At 46.3% G+C, this 23,712-nt stretch overlaps 10 protein-coding genes across 10 annotated transcripts; 5 read left to right on the top strand and 5 right to left on the bottom strand.

Moving 5' to 3' along the window:
• The first annotated feature begins 113 nt into the window (after positions 1–113).
• Positions 114–3,161, top strand: F4813DRAFT_151208 (ATP-dependent DNA helicase). Its single transcript, XM_049238954.1, has 3 exons — positions 114–648; positions 709–2,523; positions 2,599–3,161. Exons 1-3 carry the CDS (start codon positions 184–186, stop codon positions 2,659–2,661), a joined length of 2,343 nt encoding a protein of 780 aa, XP_049097956.1. The 5' UTR covers positions 114–183; the 3' UTR covers positions 2,662–3,161.
• Position 3,162: 1 nt separating this feature from the next.
• Positions 3,163–4,194, top strand: F4813DRAFT_151215 (uncharacterized protein). The gene is made up of 2 exons (XM_049238955.1): positions 3,163–3,768; positions 3,862–4,194. Exons 1-2 carry the CDS (start codon positions 3,338–3,340, stop codon positions 3,983–3,985), a joined length of 555 nt encoding a protein of 184 aa, XP_049097955.1. The 5' UTR covers positions 3,163–3,337; the 3' UTR covers positions 3,986–4,194.
• F4813DRAFT_365983 (uncharacterized protein) lies at positions 3,808–6,027 on the bottom strand. Its single transcript, XM_049243986.1, has 2 exons — positions 5,137–6,027; positions 3,808–5,058 (listed from the first exon to the last, which is right to left on the bottom strand). The coding sequence occupies exons 1-2, from the start codon at positions 5,368–5,370 to the stop codon at positions 4,198–4,200; spliced, it is 1,095 nt and encodes a 364-aa protein (XP_049097954.1). The 5' UTR covers positions 5,371–6,027; the 3' UTR covers positions 3,808–4,197.
• A 172-nt stretch (positions 6,028–6,199) lies between these two features.
• F4813DRAFT_365975 (glutathione S-transferase) lies at positions 6,200–8,089 on the top strand. The gene is made up of 2 exons (XM_049243985.1): positions 6,200–7,173; positions 7,245–8,089. Exons 1-2 carry the CDS (start codon positions 6,882–6,884, stop codon positions 7,652–7,654), a joined length of 702 nt encoding a protein of 233 aa, XP_049097953.1. The 5' UTR covers positions 6,200–6,881; the 3' UTR covers positions 7,655–8,089.
• Positions 8,090–8,178: 89 nt separating this feature from the next.
• On the top strand, positions 8,179–9,947 carry F4813DRAFT_365971 (NAD(P)-binding protein). Its single transcript, XM_049243984.1, has 2 exons — positions 8,179–9,537; positions 9,595–9,947. The coding sequence occupies exons 1-2, from the start codon at positions 8,624–8,626 to the stop codon at positions 9,713–9,715; spliced, it is 1,035 nt and encodes a 344-aa protein (XP_049097952.1). The 5' UTR covers positions 8,179–8,623; the 3' UTR covers positions 9,716–9,947.
• Positions 9,948–12,721, bottom strand: F4813DRAFT_365969 (sugar transporter-like protein). The gene is made up of 6 exons (XM_049243982.1): positions 11,939–12,721; positions 11,717–11,872; positions 11,558–11,661; positions 10,908–11,497; positions 10,435–10,842; positions 9,948–10,348 (listed from the first exon to the last, which is right to left on the bottom strand). The coding sequence occupies exons 1-6, from the start codon at positions 12,112–12,114 to the stop codon at positions 10,139–10,141; spliced, it is 1,644 nt and encodes a 547-aa protein (XP_049097951.1). The 5' UTR covers positions 12,115–12,721; the 3' UTR covers positions 9,948–10,138.
• An 841-nt stretch (positions 12,722–13,562) lies between these two features.
• Positions 13,563–17,803, bottom strand: F4813DRAFT_365968 (P-loop containing nucleoside triphosphate hydrolase protein). Its single transcript, XM_049243981.1, has 8 exons — positions 17,434–17,803; positions 17,174–17,340; positions 16,875–17,105; positions 16,336–16,764; positions 15,673–16,199; positions 14,449–15,562; positions 14,265–14,387; positions 13,563–14,187 (listed from the first exon to the last, which is right to left on the bottom strand). The coding sequence occupies exons 2-8, from the start codon at positions 17,337–17,339 to the stop codon at positions 13,991–13,993; spliced, it is 2,787 nt and encodes a 928-aa protein (XP_049097950.1). The 5' UTR covers position 17,340; positions 17,434–17,803; the 3' UTR covers positions 13,563–13,990.
• A 760-nt stretch (positions 17,804–18,563) lies between these two features.
• Positions 18,564–19,560, bottom strand: F4813DRAFT_381816 (acid phosphatase/Vanadium-dependent haloperoxidase; the record flags this gene model as incomplete). The annotated part of the gene is made up of 3 exons (XM_049245723.1): positions 18,564–18,903; positions 18,983–19,416; positions 19,495–19,560. 3 exons carry the CDS (start codon positions 19,558–19,560, stop codon positions 18,564–18,566), a joined length of 840 nt encoding a protein of 279 aa, XP_049097949.1.
• A 432-nt stretch (positions 19,561–19,992) lies between these two features.
• Positions 19,993–22,193, top strand: F4813DRAFT_151028 (uncharacterized protein). The gene has a single exon (XM_049238953.1). The coding sequence runs from the start codon at positions 20,138–20,140 to the stop codon at positions 21,917–21,919; it is 1,782 nt and encodes a 593-aa protein (XP_049097948.1). The 5' UTR covers positions 19,993–20,137; the 3' UTR covers positions 21,920–22,193.
• Positions 22,008–23,490, bottom strand: F4813DRAFT_151011 (dienelactone hydrolase). Its single transcript, XM_049238952.1, has 4 exons — positions 23,290–23,490; positions 22,978–23,049; positions 22,483–22,864; positions 22,008–22,416 (listed from the first exon to the last, which is right to left on the bottom strand). The coding sequence occupies exons 2-4, from the start codon at positions 23,025–23,027 to the stop codon at positions 22,096–22,098; spliced, it is 753 nt and encodes a 250-aa protein (XP_049097947.1). The 5' UTR covers positions 23,028–23,049; positions 23,290–23,490; the 3' UTR covers positions 22,008–22,095.
• Between the last annotated feature and the right edge of the window lie 222 nt (positions 23,491–23,712).

Raw genomic sequence — 23,712 nt, 5'->3', positions numbered from 1 at the left:
TAGGTACCTAAGGTAATGTACCTAGGGTTACATGTACCTAAGGCTACCATGTACGTATGTACCTAATGTAATTAAACCTAAAGCATACGCATGGGCCATTACCCGTTACGTACCTACCAGTTGGTGATTCCTCAAGAAACGTAACTGCCTTAGGAACCTCCCTCCTAAGAGAAATAAATTCAAATGCGGCTGTTATTCCCAAAGATACTCAACAGTATCAACAGTCGGGTCTTGGGTACTAGACGTATTCTACTACGACACCCGTTCTGCTATTCTGGCAAGCCGTGCGCGCACAACCACAACTACAATCACAACTATAACCATATATCTACCATGTCGGATTACGATTCTGGAGATGACCTATTGGGTGACATAGATGCGAACAACTTGATTACGGGAGTCAAGCGCGAGCGTTCTCCCGATGACGAACAGAATCATCAAGCTCGACTAACGAAACAACACAAAGTACAAGATACAGAACGTAATGGCATAAGATTCCTCGGAGATACTGCCAGGGCGATCCTAAAGGAAAAGTTCGGTCATGAAGACTTCCGCCACGAACAGTTCTCTGCTATTATATCCATTTTACAAGAAGAGAATGTGCTCGTCGTCTTTCCTACGGGTGCCGGTAAATCGCTCTGTTATCAAGTTGAGTTATTCCTTCTCGGTTAGGATTAGCACGCTGACATTTGCTTGCTTCACTCAAAGATACCCGCAGTTGCCTTTGAAAAGATAGATGCTATGGATAGTAAAAAGGCTCGCACCGATCCAGGCATAACTATCGTTGTTTCTCCTCTGATTGCTCTCATGAAGGATCAAGTAGACGCCCTACTGCGTAAAGGTGTCGCTGCTGCTTGTCTGGACTCTACCAAAACTTATGAACAGCAGAAACAGATAATGGCAGGTATCAGAGAGGGCCAGCTGAAACTGCTTTACTGCGCGCCCGAGAGACTCAATAACGAGGGCTTCGTTGAAAGCATGAAGCATGTTCCTGGAGGTATTCGGCTGGTCGCCGTCGACGAGGCTCATTGTATTTCAGAATGGGGACACTCTTTTCGTCCGGACTATCTCAAGGTGGCTCGTTTTGTCCAAGAGGTCAACGCCGAAAGGGTCATCTGCCTCACAGCTACAGCTACACCTCGTGTCGTTGATGATGTAGCAAGGGCATTCGACATCAAGAAATCCAATGTATTTCGCACTTCTCCCTACAGACCTAATCTACACTTACTAGCCGAATACACGGGAACGAAGCAGGAGAAGTACCTAAAGATGTTCCATTTCTTGCGAGAACATCCCGGGCCTACTCTTGTCTATGTAACTCTCCAGAAGCAAGCTGAACTGCTTGCGGATGACCTAACCAATCAAGGTTTTAACGCAGTTGCATTTCATGCTGGCCTCAAGGCAGAAACAAAGGCGCAAATCCAAGACGCCTTTATGGCTGATAGTATAACCATAGTTGTCGCTACAATTGCCTTCGGCATGGGCATTGACAAGGCTAACATACGAAATGTTATTCATTTCGATCTATCCAGCACGGTAGAGGAATATTCCCAGCAGATTGGGCGTGCGGGAAGAGATGGCAAAACAAGTCATTGTATGTTTTACATCTGTCCCTACGACTTTTACATAAGAGAGAACTTTGCTCGAGGCGACTTACCATCACGCCAATCACTACGTCGGTTGCTAGAAGACATATTCCACCGAGAGGTTGATCGCACGCAGGAGGGCGATATTATCAAACTCAATCAGACAGCCTTAGGTAGAGATTACGACATCCGAGCGAGTCCCCTGGCCATCTTGCTAGCGACACTGGAGCTTCGGTTTGGCCTGGTCAGGTCAGTTACTCCAGAATATACATCGTACAAGTTCGAGGCAATGCAGAATTATCATCACACTGCTAAAGGAGACTCTTCTCCCGAGGGTAGAGCCATCTACAAGCACGCCATAAAGGCTAAGTTCGGTAAGCTATACGATGTCAATATAGCTGATGTCGTAAAGTCAACTGGACTACTCCGGACCGACGTAGTAAGGAAGCTCGAGGAGTACAACGACAGTGGAATCATTATGCTCAAAAAGAGCGGTATTGAGAACAAGCTTAGAGTTCTTAAGACCCTTCCTCGCACCCCACAAGAAATCAAAGCCATCACCGACAAGCTCTATGTCGATATGGAAACTCGAGAGGAGGATGCGTTGCAGCGAACACAGCAAGTAGCTGATCTAATCGCAGGCGACAGATGCTTCGCTCTAGCTCTAGCTGAGCATTTTGGAATGGGATTACCTGGCGGGAAAACCAGATGCGGACATTGCTCTCACTGCCTAACAGGGAGACGCATCATATTGCCTCCGAAGCCAACCCCGGCTGTTGACACTGCTGGCATTCAAAAGATTCTTGATGACTGCCATGTACGGGACGATCCGAGATTTTTAGCGCGCGTGGCTTTCGGGATCAAAAGCCCCCGCGTCATGCAGCTTAAACTTCACCAGAAAAGCATATTTATGTCGCTGGCAGACCATGATTTCAAGGTGCGTTGTCGGATCTGATCTATTATCCAGGTTAAGTGAGTACCTACCTAATCGAGCTAACAATTTGCAACCTAGTCCTTATTAAGAGAGTTCACTCAAGCATGTGAGTTGGCAGGATTTAAGTCAGCAGACAGTTGAAGTCTGTGATGTCCGTTTTCTTGTGAAAGAAAAGAAAAGAAAAGAAAAAAGGTCAGGGCGTCAGGGCGCATAGGATACAGGCCGGCCAGGTCTCACTCGTTGATGTAGATTTTTTTTTCTCATCGGGGACCAGATGATGGATCTAGAGACGAGGCTCTAGGGAAAACGTCAAAAAGTACCTCTTCATAGTCTGCATTGCAGGGGTTCACTTGCTATATGTAACGAAATAGGCAATCCATGTCAAATAGGTCGGTTTGCATCAAGACCATATCAAGATCATGTTCCTTTATTGTGAGTACACGCGTATGATCCTTTATCTGATACCGGTACCATCAAGCCAGCCAATCAAACAGACATCATTGGCCGTATAAGGAATCCTACATAGTGTTACCTCCAACGCGAGTACCCGTTGTGGATAAACCCAAGATAATGTCACGTCGACCGGGATATCCGACTCCGTTGCATATCATGGCAAGCACTTTGACACTAGGATCTTAGTTGTAGAATAGGAAGGACGAGAAAGATACTACCTAGATTGTAAGATCATAAGAACGGTGATTTTATCCGGGCCTAGGAGTCGGTAATATGATAAAACTACCAACAAACCCATACCTTCGGAGGGGATAGCAGATACGTTCGCTATACTTAGTTTTCTTCTTAGAACCCCAAATCAACAATGCCTCGCCCGTGCCATCTCCTTCTAGCGCTACCGTTTGCGCAATCGTTCGTTCAAGCAGGGTCCAGCCAGGAATTATCATCTTCCAAAAAGGCACAGTCCTGTACCGAAGCATCGACAACGACATTTTCACTTAAGAGTGCAATTTACGTTAGGGTCGAAACATCCCCATATGCTATTGATGCATTTCCCAATTCGACGCAACTTGCGTTTGAGGTGGTCAACAATGCCAACGGTGTCTCAACTGGCTGCAGCCTTCAAAACGTCGAGCACGACAACGTGTGGCCAGACCTTAGCAATTATTGGTTTAAATGTTCAGACCGAAACTACGAGGTGGACGGATCCGAGTACCCCATTAGCACCGGCGCAAACTTCCTTTGGGACGACAGCTGGAAATTGAAAGTAAACCAGACCTGGAACTGCGATAGCCGGTACGCTTGTTTCCGCACTCCTTCCGAACTCTTATCTACTGCAAGCTGTTAGTGATAGTTGCGTGACATGAACACTACTAAGTATTAATCTAGAACTGTTGTGAGACAAGTTGCTACCGCGACACTTACGCCGGACTGCAAAGAGACTTCTTCCCCTCAGCAGTATATAAAAAATTGCGATATCTCTGATACCGAGGTCCCGGCAACGAATCAGTAACAGGATTCATTTTAACCGATGTTGCCATTCTACTTAATATCGTGAAGGTCCCCGTATATAAGCCTCCTCAAATACATAATGCCAATTGTACATTTTCCATTTTGCTACCGATTCCATTCCATGTCCATCCATATAACCGTGAGATTACAACGAGAAAATCTCGCAAGCCACGCAAAATATGAGAAATAAAAGGGGAAAGGGAAGAGCGAGTCCTAGGGAGTACCTAGCTTCGCTAGGGTTGACCAAAAGATGCCAATTTTATTTCCGGTTTGCTCAATACCACTTTTAACCACGAAGCTAGCCTGCTTAGCTATATCGACTAACCAGGTCACGCCACGGTACGCTCCATACGCTCCTATGAGCGCTAAGAAAACCCAGAAGAGCATCTTTATTCTCCTCCAGGCTCTCTCAGAGTCGAATGGTACCGGAGGTGCCGAGCTCTGGTATCCGGCCCGGGCCGAGGCTCTATACGTGTGTGGCGGGTTATTATTTGGATAGCTGCCTGGATAGCTGGGATATGAACTGCGAGAATATGTGTACGATGATTGGGCGAGCAGTGGATCTCGTTCACTCCGAGCAGCAGTACGAACGTACTGGGGTGGATTCTTATTCGTTGTCGGTACGTAGTGGGCGCGGGGCGGGCTCACTGCGGCACTTTCCAAGCGTCTCTGAGCAGACACGTACTCGCCATAGCTACCGCTACGCTCCCGAATAATAGGCACGGGTTGGCCGTACCCCCATACGCGACTGGGAGAGGAGACTGTATTAAATGAGGGATGAGGAGCCGGAGGTGTGAATTTGGCATATTTGATAAGTTCTTGGTAAGATTTGCGCGACAGGACATACTCAGGTCCTCGACGCTCGTAGGGCCGTAGGGACGCGATCTGAATGCGGTATTGTGTCTTCGTCTTAACGTAAGATTTCTTCCGCAGCACGAGTGTCACATCCTCGAGACTAAGGAGAATTCCATTGTCTGGATGCGGTTGGCTTGGCCGGATAGGGATGTGTTCAAGCCTAAGATTTTGGTCATGCTTAAAGCGAGTCTTGAGCTCTTTCCCCTTTAGTGACGTGATCTAAATTTTGGTCGTTAGAATGAAGTAGCCACGTAGATAGCACCGAAACTACAGGTCTCATATATCAAGAGGACATACCATGAGATATACTACCATTCCATCTTCTGCCTGTGGTGAGAGGATTACTACCGGATAGTTGCACCGGTCTGCCTCAACGTCGGATCCGCAGTCCTCTCGTAGCTCAGGCTTAGGTGGTAGCCATAGTATACAGCCTGCTAGCTGCTGATGTGGCCGTGGCGAGGCGACTTCGCGGGGCTCGCGTGGTCTACGAACTGAAGTTGCCGTTACCGATGATGCTATCACGCCGGGCATTTATACCTTGGAGGGATGCCGGGTCAAGCCAGCCCCCGGACAGTAATTCATAGATAAGTAGTTGCAGGTGGTGCTTTTCAGCTACGGTGATGAGGGAGGCTCCATGTTCTTTTAACTCGTAAAGGTAGGCGGGGTGATGTGGTATTTTGGGGATCGAGAATTCAGCCTGGGCACCTATGAGAAGTAGACGCGAGGACCTCGTTTGGCATGCTGTGCGACCAATCTCGGCGGCCCTCCGACCTCCAATACGTTAAATTTTCACGCACAGCCACGTGTTGCCAACCATATAATGGGCGGCGGGGAGCTAGAACGAAGCAGAGCCTCGCGCGAAACCGGCAACTATTTATACTAACCTATTTCTTTACTTCGCGGCATACTAAGAAAATATAACTTAGAGTATTGCTATTAGAGTCGTAAATAAACAGAAATGGAAGCGAAATATGTTTATAAAGCTAGCCCGAGTTTCATTTACCCCTATTTTTGGTATATGCTTTCGATCTATACTGTTACTTCTGAGATACCACTGCTAAAGCGAGCTATTTAATATTAATCGAAATCGCATTTTCATTGTTTTTCTAAGTAGACCTTAGGATCCTACCTACCTCCTAAGGCAATGACTCAACTTTGAAACTTTTCATTTGGGCATTAAGTCATAGGCTCAAGAGATACTTATATCTATGGCTAAAGTGAACTATAACTACCTAGATGTATATATCTAGGTAGGTATACAGTATACTTTCGATTAATGTAAGGCTGCTTAAGTTAGTGGTATTGCGCTTATTTAATCGAATGAAATGTAACGCATGGAATATATCATTTACTTAGGTAGGTGACAACAATCTTGATAGAAATGCAGAATCCTCAACTTATCGAGTCTCCTATTGTTCCTTTGCCCATATATGTACATGCGTCTGTTGATAGGTTTAAGTTTGATACCTATCAAGTATCCTTTCAATAATAGACTATCTAGTTCGTGCCTCCAGATAGACTTCACTCAAGAAGGTCTAAGCACACGTTGCTAATTGTGTTAAAGGTTAGGTTCAGACGAACGTTGTGATCCTTGCATACCTTTAAGAAGAAAAAGAAGCTATTCAATAGTCGGCTCTCTTTAATAAAAATTGCTATACTGATATGACCGGCTGCTTTTGGACAAAGGTTAATATAATACATACTAGTGTTACTACATACACTATGTAGGTAGCTACCCTGCGAGATCTTCAAGGCTAGCTTGTCTAAGATAGTATCACCCGCGCCACCAACGCGCTTCTAAGACTGTTTTGTAGATGCCGATTACGATAGATGCTTTAGTTCTTAGCTAGTCGATAGGCTGGATTCGAGGTTACGTATATAAGAGAAGCCTACCGGTGTTAGGGGCGAATTAATTACCAATCTACCCCTCTCATGACTCATTAACGTAATAATGCTAGGAGGTTGATGCACCTTATAACAATATCTTGTTTACTATTTTGCTATAGCTCAAGTACACTGTGACTACCGCGGCCTCTGTCAAAATGGCTCTCATAGTTCACCATCTCGGCGTTTCGCAATCTGATAGAGTCGTCTGGCTCTGCGAAGAGCTTGGCATCGACTACGAACTTAAGAAGTACGATCGATCACCTATTTGGGCCCCACCGGAGTACAAGGCCCTGCACCCCATCGGGTCGGCTCCTGTGGTCGAACACGGGAGCATCAAACTAGCCGAGTCTGGCGCTTGTATTGAATACATATTGCAGACTCGGGGAGATGGGAAACTCGTCGCTACGCCGGGACAAAAAGGCTTCGCCGAGTATTTATACTGGTTTCGTAAGATAATTGCTTTGTCCTATCTGTACGAAAGCTACCACCTATGTGCTTGCGGCTGACGATATGTCTAGATTTCGCGAATGGCACCTTGCAGCCTGCGCTATTATTGGCTTTGTCACTATCCCGGACAGGGCTAGGGGAGGATAACGAGGTCGTAAAACGAAGCGACGCTAGGCGGAAGCAGATTCTTGGGTTTATGGATCAGCGTCTATCTGAGGTACCCTGGCTCGCGGGCGAGGGGTTTACTGCGGCTGACATCATGAACGTGACTAGCCTTACGACGATGCGTTGCTTCATAAAGTACGATCTTAGTGATTATCCAAACATCCTAGCCTACCTGAAGCACGTAGCTGCACGAGATGGGTATAGAAATGCAATGCAGAAGGGAGATCCGGATCTTAACATCGACGAATTGACTGCAGCGCCTCCCCCGCCTCTACAGAAGGCTATTACCACAGTGTTTCAAGCGCATGGGCGCTGAGCTGGACAAGAGGGCCTAGACAAGAGGGCCTAGACAAAAGGGCCTACCTAAGACAAGTATTGGCTTCTGAAGATACATCCTCTCCTTTGCATAGATTCTTGTTAGTTAATCTAGCTTGTTTACATAAAAAGTTACAAATTTAAAAGAAATACCTACCTCTCAAGTACCTAGTATAAGTCCCCTCGGAGCGTCGGGGACCTACTATCTTCCGAAGTACGAAATTGCCATAAAAAGCAGTAGTGATTATATATTACTGATGTCTCATGAAAGGATAAACAAATTGCAGTCCGTCTACATCATTACACTTGTAGAGTAGAAACTGTACCAAATTTGTATTTTAAGAGATAAACTACCTAACCTAGAGTTAACTCATCCGTCTTGTCCCTTTAAATAAGACGATAGACAAAAGATGGATATAAGAGATGGGTTTAAGACGTCGGTCCCGAGCGACGTTATGTCCCGGGATTCATTGTTTAGCTGCAGGAAGTTTCGGTGTCTGACATGTCAATAATTCCGCCCCTACGCGAGTATTTCGAGATCCATCAGACTTACAAGTTGAAGTGCTTGATGACAAAGCTATTTGCCCAATCCCGTTCATCTGCATCGTCGTGGGGTAGTCCTGTCGTAGTTTCGATTAAGACATTTATGGATATATCTTTGGAACGATGCCCATACAGGAAATAATAATCTGGGGCTCGACGGTCTCCGAAAGACCGACTCTCCCGCTTAGTCGCGTCATGCAAGCAAGCCACTTATGATCTAGACAACCTTAGAAGCACTATCCGAAGGTTGGATGACAACAGCTGTATAATACTATATAGGTAAGTAGATGGAAGGTACAGGATATTTATCCGAGCATGGAGAATGTAATGTCTCGTCAAACGAATTTACCGATCACTATTCATCTGAGCTCCATGACTGCTAGACTTATACATCTTTATACACTAGAATCTCATCTATAATTCAACTATGTCTCAACATCTAGAGAGCGAGGCTACGTTTGAGGGTCACTTCATCGGCTTTCTCTATCGTCAATGGCTAATCCACCGGAAACCAATCCCCAAGGGAACAACCATCTCGGGTCAAACGGCCATTGTGACCGGCTCCAACTCTGGTCTCGGATTTGAAGCTGCGCGACAGCTACTCCAACTCGGTCTTGCGCACCTTGTCATGGGTGTGAGGTCGCAGGCACGTGGTAACGCGGCTGCAGACAAGCTCCGGAAGGAGTTCCTATATTCAACCATCTCGGTCTGGCTTGTCGATATGGAGTCGTACGGTTCTATCACAGCATTTGCAAAGAAGTGCGAGACACTTCCGCGTATCGACATTGCCATATTAAACGCCGGTTTACGATGCGATAATTTCACAGTTGTCGAGGCTACGGGCCACGAGAAGACCTTCCAGGTAAACTACCTTTCAACCATTCTGCTTGCCATCTTACTGTTGCCGGTCCTTAAGTCAAAGAAACTGTCGTCGAGCAGTTCCTTCCCTCCCCGGCTTTCAATCGTCACGTCAGATACTTCATATTGGGCGGATCCGCTCGAGGCGGGACCGGTGCTGCCCCAGTTCGACATCCCCGAGGAGTTCAAGTCGATGCGGTCTTATCCAAGGAGTAAGCTATTGCAACTATATTTCATCTCTAAGCTAGGGGAGCACATCAAAGCCGACGACATCATCGTCAACGCATCCAATCCGGGTTTCTGTAGAGGCACGCAGTTTGGAGACGGAGCCGTAAAATCCTTTATATCTGCACTGACATTCTGGATCTTCCAAAATCTAAACGGAAGAACGGTAGAGAATGGCGCTAGCGCCGTAGTTGACGGTGTCGTCACAAAGGGTAAAGAGAGTCATGGAAGCTACGTCAGTGATTGGGGTATCCGACCGTATGTGTATCTCAACAATACGTCATTACAATAAGACACTTTAACTAACTGAAGTAGGTATCCTAAGGTCGTATACACAAAAGAAGGCCGGGAAATAAGAGAGAGGGTATGGGAAGAGACGTTGGAAGAACTCAATTTTGCCGGTGCTTCTCGGATCATTGAAGAGATGAAACGCTGAATCAATGAGATCAATGAGATCAATGAGGCACTGGAGTATTATACTGCACAGCGAGCGTATCTCGTCTTAAAAAACGATGTTTACCAATCATATCTTGGGTACATGTTGATACCATTTAGACTAAGCTGAGGTCGAGTTGCATGATGGATAGTAGCACTGTGGTATATTGTATTAGTTACTAGCCTTGACAGGTGATATAGAATGATAGTGCATGCTAAGCATGAAGCATGATTGTCAGCTCATCTTCCTCAAATTATGATCATGTATACCAAGTTCACCCTCCGATTTCCCCTTCTCTCCTTTTTGAGTATCTCCTCACCTCGACAGAATAGTTAATATGTAACCCTGATCACTGCGCTATGATCATTAATTCATTCAATCGTCAACGCCTCGACCCTAATCTCAAGACGAAAGGCTACCGGGTTAAACAGTTCCCTTTCCTCTCGACGATATAGCTCTCGAATCGATGCTTTGTTCTCGCTCGATCTCATGCATTTCCTTCTCAACTTGTCGGATGTCAATGTTAGCGACTGCATCTGCGCCATCGAAGATCCATGCGATCTCTTCCAGCGTGGGTCCTTTCGTCTCAACGTAAAAGAAATAAACGAAAGCCAGCTGGCAGAAATCCCAGAGCTACGCAAGAGTCATATATTAGTAAAGGGTCTCGTTGATATAAATAGGAATATACGTGGGATAGGCAATGGGAAGAATAAACTTACAGTATAGAAAAGCATAAAGTTCCAGTGCTTTGGGAACTTATTCCAGGCGATCTTGTTGGTCTGGTTACTCAATGCGAGGATAGCCTGCACTGTAATATTCATGATCATCATTCCCTTAGCACGTAGCTTAAAAGGTAGGACTTCGAGCGCGTAGGCTATTAACAGGCCTGAGAAGCCGATATCGTAAAATATGCCGAACAACCAGATAAATACCAGCTGCGCATACCCAGAAGCGGCGTTGGTCATATTTGAATTCTCGTAAATAGCACCACAGATGGTCCAGCTCACGAACGAGACTACCATGCCCGACGTAGAAATTAAAAATAGAGGCCGTCGCCCGAACCTATCAACATTCAAGGCGGCTAATATTGTCACTATGAGGTCAAGAATCGTCTTGCCGCCGCTTAACTAGAGGGGAGTGTCAGCATGCAAGAATGAACATCGGACTGCGGCCTTGAGATAATGTTTCTTACAGCAAGCTTTTGATCTTGGACTCTAATTCCAGCCCCCTCGTAGACTGTGTCCATATAATTAGAAAAGAGCGCATTTCCGCTGTACTGGGAGATGACGCCTAGGGAGACGAGGATGGCTAACCGCCATAGGTTACCTCTGGTGCGTAAAAAGTCGAGATAACCGGCAGCGCGGGCGACTTGTTTCTCCATTCGCATTGTCTCTTTAATCTCGCGGAACTCAAACTGGACTAGAACATCATTCTTATCGCCGCCAGCGTGGTATTCAGCTAAGATATCGAGCGCCTCTTCGTGCCGGTCCTTCGCCATGAGATACCGCGGCGACTCAGGGATCCAATAGATGAAAATAATTTGGATCAATGAGGGCAGGATTTGGATCAGGGTTATCGACCTCCAACTCCAATCGTTACGGATCTGCGCGGTGCCCCAACCGACCCAGGCAACCAGAAGAGCGCCTAGATTCCACAAGCAGTTGTAGACGGCAGTGACAGGTCCACGATGCTGAGGATGACAGATCTCGGTGAGCAGCAGGGGAGAGGCCATTTGCGATAAACTGTTGCCGAAGCCGAGAATCAACCGGCCGGTAATGAACGCTAGGTTGTATGTTAATAAGTTCAGGTTCATGTTGGAAATTTCTCTGTTTTCACACTTACTCTCGTATCCGTTACAAAACGCAGATATACAACCTCCTATTATCATAAAGACACATCCAATGGCTATCGACGTCTTCCGGCCCCAATTGTCGGCAATATATGGCCTAAGGTATATGTTAATATCATGTATCAGAGCCAGACACGTGATAGAGGCCATACGTGAGGAAGAAACTCAAGATGCTCCCGATGTTGAACATATTTACGAGGAGTCCTAACCAGCTGTCGGCTACCTCCTGAGGATTACTCGGCCCGACCTGCGTCTTTGGAAAATATTGCTTCCATCGGTCAATCTGTTGAGACGTATTGACTAACATTCTATGTGTGACTTGTCAGCCAGACATCCGGCGAGACACTACTTTCGGCATTCTATCTTTGCCTTACCCATCGTATCCAGTAGTCGCTGAGGCTATCATTAAAACACACGCCAACGCATAAAGCTTTCGGAGATGTGGCTCCTTTGTCCAATATACATATTCGAATACGGGCCCTTCCCTACGCGCCAATTGCTCGTGTTCCTCTTCATGACCCTTGGCTGCGGGCTGGCGAGAGCGAGCCATTCTGATTCCAGTAGATTCGCGTTCTTATGTGTGGGTTATCGACGTATAGTATCATTCAGGTTCGTGCCTCAACCTCAGAGGGCAAGTAGAGGTCTAGACATTAGGGGAGACACCCACGCACGACACGGGGAAGGATATGGTGCTATTCAAGTACTCTATCTGTAGGGAGAGGCCGGGGTTGGCAATTAAAAGCATAATAACGCAGCGTCTGTCTATGTCCTTCATGGAAGAAGACATATAGACCAGCATGAAAATCAACTCTTATCATCCTACCCTAACCCTGGTGCTAGGTATATCGTTGCCGTTACGATAATGCGGGGATAATGTAGAGAGGATCGCAGAGGGTAGTAGTTAGGGAGGCCACTCGACCAGGATCCGACAAACTAGCGGCCTATCAAACCGACAGCCCGGCTACGATCTAGTCGTGATACTCACCTCCATATGCCTCAAAGAAGAGTCTTATGGTAAATTTGAGGCTCCGAGTTGACGTTTTCGGAAAGTATGTAGTAGTTAGTTGATGCGGAGTTTACTTTCGATTTTCCTATCCCGACGATACGTAGGTTACTCGGGATTCGAGTACAAGACGGAGAACCAGCTCTAGTGCGCTTATCCTTTTAATTTGACCGTCCCAAGTATTGCATATAAGGACGTCTACTCTAGTGATGTATCTAGATATTTCAACCCTACTGTCATTGGTTGTTGAGTACTATATGTCAACTAAAGTGAAACAACCCAATAGGTGACATAAAAGAAATCTGCATGGCAGCAAAAGACCCGCTTCCCCAGGTTATATGTTATGCGTGACAGCGATGATCCCTAATGGAACGTGGGCAACGAGCTAGGATAATAAGTGATAGCGCCGGACCAATCCTGTTGCCTATCCCTCCGGCAGATCGTTCGATCGCCTTTAAATGACACTTTACCTATCCGGGTCTGGGGGAATACAAGGCCCTGCTCAAGCCGTCTAGATTTAAAAGAAAGCATCGAACATACAGGACGCTTCAAACACATAGCATAAAATGGAAGCTTCGGCAATATAACTTCCACCGCATATGTACGAGTCGAGAACCTAGTCAGCAGCTCGACTGCTATTGGATGTATGGCATGTCTTTCCGGCGCATTGTAGTAGGTACCTAACCATAGTTGGCGGTGGGCCAGAAAAGGACCGGCTGGTTATTTGGCAAAAGTCGGAATGAAACATAACGAGTCTTCCTAAGGGGGAAGCTCGGCAACGGAACGAGGAACCTTAGGTAGGTTAGAGCATTCTGGTCAACCAAACAGGTACCTACCTACATACCTATGTATTATGTATTCAGTTACATCTTTTATGTAGTTAAGGTAGTTCCTAAAGAATAAAGAAGTTTGCTATTTTTCTTGGCTACCTATTCATTATTGCTATTACTTTCACCGCGTGTTATAACTCATCCGTTAGTTTAGTTCGGTTTAACCAGGGGTATCTTATTGTTAGCTGTTACCTATTATATATATGCTCGGATTATGTGTTAATACGCAGCAGGCGTAGTTCGTTTACCTACATCCAATCTCAAAAGGTGTCGACCCCAAACTCATTTCGAATGCTAAGCTTGAGTTGCTAGCATGTCACTCTTTTTATTAGTTTCATTGTTAGGCTTCTAAAATCAATACACACCAGCAACCAAGTAAGCTATCCTGGGAATCCTAGTTACAATTCGCCTTATCACTCTATTCTTTAAAAATCTGCAATAATATCCAGTCACAGAACTGTAACCGGCATCAGTCGTACATCTGTTTAATAGATTTTGACCGAAATCAGAAAGCAAGGACAATAACGGACTGACAAGATTTCCGCTAGCATAAAACAACTGTATCCCCTAATGTAAGTCATCCATGTCCACCACTACACAACATCATCCATCTCACTATCGGAGATGGAATTTACATATGTGGGCCTGAGGCCGGTATCGTTGGAGGACCTCTCGAGGTTATTGATGCTATGCATGGCCCTCACCAACTTATCCATTTCTCCTTTAAGTTGTTCCCGCCTTTTGGCAGTGTTCGCGTCTTCCTCCATTAACCTCTCATAAAGACCCGGCTCTGCCAATTGGTGAGCTATTGTTAGCATTGTTTACCAACTTCATCTGCTAGATTTATCTATGAGGGGGTTGTCTTACCAGATTGGCTGAAGATATAAAATTTGGCGTTCAAGAACTCATCGAGCTGGCTTTCTCGATATGTGCGGAAGAGGTTGGAATTGACATTCATCGTCACACCCTCTACGAACCGCGCTGCGGCCACTACCCATATAAAATGATTAGCAAGAAGAATCGGGTTAGAATCGCCACTGAGAAGTCGTACTCATGTAATACCCACGAACAAAACCGGCCACCTCAATTTCAGTATCGTAGGGGTCCTTCCCAGCCTTGTGGAGGTTGGCATCAAGCATTTTCCTTTCCTTGGTCTTTTCCTCCTCCGACATCCTTTCCAATTTATTAACTTTATAATTCCAGTCGATCAGAGTCAAGGCCTTTAGACGTAAAATGCCTCGCATGCGTGTAAGTTGTTCCATCTCCTGTGCTTTATAACGATGGAACGCATCGTCGTTCATCATGTAAAGTTGATACGTTTCGGATCCGAATATTTCCTCTAGGCGTGCCCTTTGGCTAGCGACTGTCTTGTCAATGAATTCACTCAAATACTTCCTGCAGTCTTTGAAGATTAAGCGGCTGCGCAATGACTCTAGAGAGCTTTCGAGGGCGGCATTGGCGGTTCTCTTTAGCAGTTCCGCTGTCTTATTGATATAGGTTTCCAGTGGCGCTTCCCACTTTCTGACCGCTTTCAAGCATAAATTCTCGCGAACTTCGTCGGGGACCAAGTCTCGCGGCATGCCAGGCCGTTTCTTTGACAGAATCTCACTGCGGATATCCTTGATGTCCATTGCAAATCGACCAAGGTTGGAATACTTGGTAAATGGGTCCGACACACCAGCCCCTGGACCGCCGATCACGGATGATGTGCGTGACATTCCCATCGTAATGTCTTCATTCTTTACAGGGGTACCGGTACCTTCTTGGCGCTGTCGCCTGCTAGGGGTTGTGAGGTTTCGCATAGTTGAATCAGTAGGCCGAAATCTTTGTGGTGTCGGCGTGGTAGGTTCTGAATCAGGTCCAGAAATATCGATTGTTTGAAGCTCTGAATCTTTGACTGTGCAGGTTGGTTTTATTCTGAATATGCATTCTTGAAATTGGCTGTTCAATGCATTCCATTCAGACGAAAACGCAGTGTTCTTCATGGCGGTTTTCATCTGCTGGAGAAAATCAAATAAGCTCTTCTTCACCTCGTATTCTACATTGGGGGGAAGTTCGGGCAGGGCAGCTAATTCGCTCTCGACCACCTTGAGACGGGTGAAAACGGTATTCTTGATCGACGGAAGACTCTCAGTAAAGGCTTCCCCCAGCTTAGAGGATAGGTACTACAACAAACTATCAGTTAGCTTCCCATATACTCAAGCAGTTCGTAAGATTCACCGGGGGTACAGTAGTAGCTAGGCAAACCGAAACCCCTACGAGTGTAGCCACTTACCCTTAGTAGGACCTCGACACCACAGCGGTCTTTAAACTCTGCAAATTCGGTGGGCCATTGAATACCGCTGATCTCGCGATTGAAGAAGAGTTCTTCCCATTTTGCTGCGTTCTCTAGCGCTTGATCCGGCGGACGTGATGTAGCAAAAAAACCATGCCCAACGAGTTGTTTGTCATTTTGGAACATAGATAACCAGTTGGAAATGTTCTGGGGGGGAAGTTGGTCTGCCTTTGTCATAACACCGATGGTTCGGCCGGTCGCTTTGGCCCTGCGGATGATGCTTAAAGAGATGGAATTTTCCACATCAACGTTCATCGGAAGAGCCCACATAATAATTGCCCTGGGTCGTTTGATATAGTCAAGTGTCAAATTCTCCACGACTTTCACCACGTACATATCCTCTTCTTTTTCTGGTGATTGGAAGACGCCAGGTAGGTCGTAGAAACTTAGATCTGGAAGCCCAGGCCCTCTCATCTCTAAGGCTACGATATTCGGAGAGAATTGGGCATCTGTCTCCCGAGCCGCAACTGGAGGAAAAATCAGTTAGTCTCAAGCCTGACATAAACGTGGAATTGAAAACGAAAACTCAAGACGGAAGATGTAAGGGTGTCGTTTAGTATAAAGCATTGAGTTGCCTATAACATGAAGTGGCCATCGACTCACCATCAAGGGGCGTTTCTTTAGCAAAAGCGCCTTCACCAGGGACAAAAATCTCAAAGTTGCGATTGTGATTTAATATTGCAATCTGGGCCCAGCGAAGAACCTCTTCAATCTCGGAGGGGTTAAAGATAGTCTTGAACGGTTTGATATCCCGGTGGTTACTCTTAACCCAGGGAGGGAATGGCTTTGCCACGGTAACGTCTGACAGCTCCGGTTTACGATCAGGGTGTGGCTGGAAATCATAATCCTGTTGTAGAGAGACAGTGCATGACCAATGATCTGTCTTGCTACTGATCAAGCGAATATGAAGAGGGCAACGCGTGCACACGCCAGCACTCCTCGGGAGGTTTATACGAGCTAGACCGGACATCAGACTGGACTTGCCAGATGATTGGTCGCCAACAAGAACAAGCTCAGGAAGGGGGGCAACGTCTAGAAGCACATGATTAGCAAGCACGCCTCAGCCGTGAGTGGGCCATTGCTTGGTTTATCCCTAACAACGCAACGTAGGCTGCCAGAAACCTGGAGGGAATACGACTTACGAGACACGCCGAGCGTCTGAAGGTCTCCTAATGTATCATTACAAGCTTTCTGTCTGAGTCCAATATCGGCAAAGGTAGGATGGGAGAAACTCTGCTGGAGAAAGCTGGCATCGGCGTTCTGTGATACTGGAGAGCCCTGCTGGCCGCTTCTGAGGCTGTCCCGCCGGTACCTCATTTCCATGAACATGGGCTCAGTCTCATCATCTCTTCGCTGATGAGTTTCGGCACTAGCTATAGGGTGAAGAAGATTTAGCAACGATGGAAACGATCAAATAGGCAAGGGGTGTGGAGTTACTCACGAGCATGTGAGCGATTGAACGTTCGGGCCATGGAATGATGACTCTCACTGGGAGGGACTTTCCGCTTGAGAGGATTTGGAGAGGGTGGCCCCATGGTCCCTGATCTCACACTTGGCACCGGTGAGCCACCACGTTCGTGCTTGACACCGCCATTATGTCGCGGCATTCTAGACTATAGTTAGAAGAAATTTTGATATAAAAGATAACTAGCTTAACAAACAAATGGAATTTATGTGGCGGAGAGTCGGGAGAGACAGTACCTGTGGTGGTAATTATATGGCAGTGGTTATTAGAAATCAAGCCTGAACAGATCGCCGAACAGATATATAACGGAGCACAATATTATATTACCTAACACCCAAGGTGGTAAAGAGTCGAGTTACCAAATCTGGAAACCTGGGGTAGGAATAGAAATAGATGCGACTGCCAAGAATCGGTGATACTCAAACAGTGCAAGCTCTAGAAACGACCACTTTATCAAGTACTAAAAGTATTAAATAGGATAAGGATTTTAGATATTGTAGGGGAAAAGAGAGGGAATGATACACTGGTGTTGGTGATAGTAAGAAGGAGAAAGAATGGAGAAAGTGTGCGAGGAAAAGAGAGAGAAAATTAACACTTTGATCGAGTAGGTGTATTAGTTATGAAGTTGACTTGAGGCTACCTCCTTAAGATAATAGACGTTGTTAGGGCAACCTGCCTAAACAGGCCCAAGCACTAACAGGCACTATCTAAGTACCGAGTATCGACTAGAAATTGTTCACGCGTAAAAAAAAGTGACAGATTTTGGGGGTGGGGTTGCCTGGTGGCTGGTACATATAGTGGGGTTATTATACCACTGATAAATATCTACGTATAGGGAATTTCCTGGGGAAGATAGGGAAATTAGAGACGAGGAAAAAAAAACCCTCCCGGTCAAGAAAAAGTAAATTCGCAATATCAGCAAGACCCTACAAATAAAAATACTTGATCACATTTTTTAAACAAGGGAAGCAGTTGAGATATCATGGAGCTTACCCGTATCCTAACCAACATCTCTAGCCTCAGGGGCTACTAATTCTGTAGGTATCCATGTCAAATATGTATAGAATTTACATTAGGCCTCATCACCATCTCACATCCTAGAAATCAACCTATAGATTAAGCTCTAGGACAAGATCAACTATCAATCGGCCAGATATATATGATGGACTTTGACCAGATCCTCCTCGGTGGTCTCATTACAAGTAGATAAATATAACCATAGGGCCATCCAACTGAATCCTACGCAGATGCCACTCTAGGAATAGTAGAACATATATCGAATAATAGTTCAGGCATATCACAATATACGTACTCCGTGGTTTTTTAACTCGGAGTCCCCGCGATTCGTTTATCTAATAAATATATGTTAGCCAGGAGTTCCTATCAAGTTGACCATCTCATACCCAGTATTTCTTCCTATGATTAACCCGCCTTCTTCTTCATCTCGGATTCTTCTCCAGCCTTCCCCATCTTTGACCTCGGTACCAGGCGCCGGGTATGGCTCATCGCACTCACGGCTACTTAAACGCGGCCAATACCTCCGATAACTAAAAAACCCGACTGTAAACCCTAGCGCTGATCCCACACAGACGTCATATACGTCGTGGCGATAGTCCTGACACCGACTGATGGCTATCATAGCCGCTCCAACCAGGGGCGCGAGGCAAATCAACGAACGGCCAAGATCCTTCCTATCGCGGAATATCCTCAATTGGCCAGCTAAAAAAGCAAGCTAAGTATCCGAGACCGCTAAAGGAGAAGCTAGAGTGCCCCGAGGGGAAAGACCGCCAGCCGTCGTGGAGAGTATGGTGATTCGTCTCGGTACACACATCGATAGTCACCAAGACGTTAGGTTTGGTGCCGGCGACAGGCTTGCATCTGGCGATTAGGTCCGGCCTAGGACGTCCAACGGTGTTCTTTACAATGTCGGTGAGGAACGAACTGAGGATGAGGGCGATAGCAAGACCAAGAATAGTGCTGTGATGCTTATGGAACGAGGCTCGGGCGAAGCTATTGTATAGTAGTAGAAATCCGAGAGGAACGAACAGAGCGTAAACAAAGTTTAACCAGACTGGAACCCGCTCGACTTCGGCGTGAGGGAATGAGATATTTAAGTTATTGATATAGAACATGCGATGGAAAGGTTCGACGAGAAATTGAATCAAGAGGTAGGCCGTCAACAGGCCGGCAAATCCTACATAGTCGGGTGCATATGAATGCTTGAAAATTAGTTAGACTTGCTTTAGGTTCTGATAGGTTAGGTAGGTATAAAGGAATAAAAAAGACCATCACCATACAGTCCAGAACTTAGCTACCGATCCTAAGATTCCTCCTTGCTGCAAAGAGTCGTTCCGCGGCGTCATGATTGCAATAGCAGCAAGTCACCGTCCACGTATAGATTTAAAAATACTCCACAGCATTTCCAGGTAACGACCAATACAAAGGAGATGCCTACGGAGAAGCAACAGAATGAGTAACTACCTGTTCACAATAAATTGAAACAGATTAGGGAATAGGAACTAATTATGTATTGTTGTTTATAACATGTATGTATTATAAGACGTTAAGAAAAGATGAAAGTTGGAGGTTGCGTGCCAGATTAAGGTGCGAGATCAGAAGATGACGATTAGCGCATTCGAGATTACCTAATGTACGTACCTAGGTTAGGCATGTACATATTTTAGGCGCCTACAAGGTACATGGGTACCTAATGCTAGCGGTGTCTCAGCCCCCACTGTCGGGACTAACCCCCAAATTACCTAGGCATTTCACTTCGGTGACCTTTAAGCCTAAAACTTCATTTTCTTTCGCAAAGACTTGGTCAAAATATTACATCGGTCAATGTTTATAAGGGCCACCTCTTCCGACACCGAATTTCCCGCTCTACGTTAGCTCTCCACTATCAGCTACATCTATCATAGGTATATTTCACACTATAATATGTTGAAATCAACATATAAACCCTTCTCGAACCAGCCACCACCACCACCTTTACTTCCTGGATGGACGGAGCACAAAGCTCCTACGGGCCATACTTATTACCACAACGCGGCTACAAAAGAATCCACATATACTCGTCCAACCACGTCGCCTCTACCTACTTCCACTTCTATTTTTCAGCCTTCACCTCCTCTACAGGACCCCCACACCAACTTCCTCCAGTATTCCACCGTTCCTCAACTTTCCGATCCCGCGACCGCCAATGCCTTTCTTGCTCAGTACGACCCAACACACCAACGTCATGCACAGCAGCAGCAACAGCATGGCGGCCGTGGTGGTCACCGCGGACATCATGAAGGAAAAGATCGTCCCCGCCCTCAGCCGGCGGACAAGCCAAAATCCAAAGTTACCATACCGGGTTGTGAGCCATGGTTGCTAGTGTACACCAAGTATGGTCGGCGCTTTGCATACAATCCCGTCAAAAATGCGAGTTATTGGCGAATCCCCGAGAAGGTCATGAAGGGGGTACTAGAACTAGACATCAGAGGAATTAAAGAGAAGGCTACAGGCACGCAAGGTGGGGGGGCGGATGCTAAGACATCTACATCCCCGTCCGCGGAACCGCAAATAGAAACCCCTATAACAGATGTGGTGGAGGAAATAGGGGAACAAGTAGAACTAGGTTCCGATTATGAAGAGGTTGAAGTCACGGACGACGAAGGCGAAGAAGAGGAAACCCGCGAAGCGATGGGAGATGGAGACAAACACAATGAGCGCCCTCCGAAACGACAGCGTACGGAAGAGCCTACCGAAGACATACCGCTAGAATTTGACGAGGCCGATATTGCATATCAGTTACAGGCGATGGGAGATGAGTACGGTCTGGACCCGGGCGAATACGACGACGGCAACCCGGACGCGTGGCCCGAAGGTGCTGAAGGTCTCCCCCTATCTGAGACGGACGCGAGAGAGCTATTCAAAGATTTACTAAATGATTATGGTATCAACCCTTACTCATCATGGGAAAAACTCATCGAAGAGGGCCGCATCATCGAAGACGGGCGGTACACAGTGCTTAATACGATGAAGGCACGCAAAGATGCCTGGGAAGAGTGGAGCCGCGAACGAATACAAATTCTCAAAGAGCAGCGTGCGAGAGAAGAAAAGAAGGACCCTCGGATTCCGTACCTGGCATTTCTCCAGCATAAAGCAACGCCGAAGCTCTACTGGCCAGAATTTCGGCGCAAGTACAAGAAGGAAGCGCCCATGCGCGACACCAACCTAAACGATCGCGATCGGGAGAAATGGTATCGTGAGCATATCAATCGACTAAAATTACCCCAAGACACTCTTAAGAAAGATCTGGCTACACTTTTACGCACCATCCCTCTCCGTGCGTTGAACAACAAGACCCACCTAGAAAACCTCCCTGCTCAAATACTGGCCGACTTGCGCTACATCAGCCTGGACCCGCAGATCCGGGACCCTTTAATAGAGGCATATATTCAGACGCTAGGACAACTACCCACAGATGATGGGGCCGACAACGATGGCGAGGCGGCACGCAAGGCGAAGGAGGAACGGAGAAAGCGGGAGAAGGCGCTTGAAGAACGAGAGCGCATTGTCGCAGAAGAAAAGCGAAGGCAAAAGAGGCAGCTGGAGCACGGAAAAGCAGCCCTACGAGAGGAGGAGCGGGAACTGGAGAGAGCTATGCACGTAGGAAAAAAAGGCCTGCAGACTCAACTTTTAGCCGCGAATAAGACTGATAATGCTGATGGGTAACTGAGTATTTTCTAGATATACCCACACTATCACAATCATGATTCGCAAGTTTACCTTCGGTATGAAATATAATTATAGTCAAGATTTAGCATCAGTTAATAACTATCAAGGAATATCTGGATTATCTCGAGGTTCCTTCACAGCCTTCCCTTCGTCGATATCTCTTCGTTATCCGGTCATAGCAGCCAGTTATCGAGCCAGGTCACGGCCTGCAGGAAGGCCTGCTCCTTAGCGAAGCGCTCAACCTTTTTACTGGTGTCGCAGCGGACAGAAAATCCATGGACTACCTGCGAGTACAAGTTGATCTGGTAGGGTAATCCGCCCTGAGCTAGGATCTCTTCAGACCTGTGGCGCTTGTCGGCTGGGAAGATCTGATCCGTCTCAGCAGCCGCGATAGATAGCGGTGCCTTGAATCCCGCAAGCTCATCCTCGTCAACAAAGGACGGGTGCGCCATAAAGCCAGCCTGGATGCCGTTCTTGTAGTGACGGGCGAGGTACTACATAAGTGATCGTTAGCGACTCGAACGTATAGAAAGAAGACGGAATAACTAATTTAAACATACCTTTGCTCCGAAGCAGTACCCGACGGCACCCAGCTTATTGAACCCCTTCTCAACCTTGAGATACTTAATAGCAGCTTCAATAATAGGATCGACAGCCTCCTTGGTGTGGGGGTTGTCGCCAGTAGAACCCTTAGATAGCCAAGATACGAAATCGAAACCCTCGGGGCGATTCAGCGATAAGGCATCGCCTTTAAAAGGGTCAATGATGAGGGTTAGATAGCCGTTCGCGGCATATTGATCAGCCATCAGCTTGCTATTCTGCCAGATACCGATGACGTCGGGGATAAACAGGATAGCAGCGTCTTTGGCCGTAGATGGCTCGGGAGTAGCCAAGTAGGCTTGGTGTATGCCTACCTTGATGTCTGCACCTGTGGGCGTGCCCCTACATAAAAATACGAGGTTAATATAAGGATCCAAGGAATAGCAAGATATACCTAGGTGTATGTGTACATAGATATGTTCAGGTGTAAAAGTTTAAGTAAAGGAGTAACTTACTCGTGCTTGACACCCTTAACGCAGCAGTCTCCGGGAAGATTTGAAGCCATCTCGAATTCTCAGTATGGGTACCTAAGATATTTATCTTTATATGCGTATCAACGAGTAGATGATTACGAGGTGATGTGCGGCGAGAACTGTGATATAGATATGACAGAAAGAAGGATGATATTCAGCTTCGGATGAGTAAAAGGAAGAGCAACATCAACACCAAGAGAGAGACGAGAGAGGCTTAAGTATAAAAATTGACGCTAACAAGTTCTTAGTCGTCGAGATTTATCAGCAGCAACAACATTTAACCTACCTACCTACATTGTTACAGCTTGTTCGCTCTTTCCTCTTTATGAAAGGTAACTTTCTTTAGGAGCGCCCTAGCTGACCCCTCCACCCCACCTACATGTACATGTAGTTTTACGTTCTACTAGCCGTTCGCGGTGCCGACGCCTGGAAACAAACCCCACCCGATTCTTGATAGATTGCTTCAATCGCGTCAGCATGCAGGCACATTTCGAGGTTTTATATATATATCCACAGGCGCAATGCTCCGATGCCACCGACCACCGAACCAAACCCGGTTTCTATATCTGATAGTTAATTAACCCTGAAACTTGTATGTCAACATTCTTGCCTGCAGCTTCACCACCATCTTACTCCTCTGTCCAACATCGTATAAATATATTATTTACGCATTTGATATACTAAGGATATTATATAACAATGATTATTGCCTTTACG

This window comes from Daldinia decipiens (assembly GCF_022478715.1).
Source record: "Daldinia decipiens strain CBS 113046 unplaced genomic scaffold F4813scaffold_26, whole genome shotgun sequence".
NCBI classification, from domain to species: domain Eukaryota; kingdom Fungi; phylum Ascomycota; class Sordariomycetes; order Xylariales; family Hypoxylaceae; genus Daldinia; species Daldinia decipiens.
Note: the sequence above shows the minus strand (reverse complement) of the source record. Positions and strands in the feature narration are given on the sequence as shown.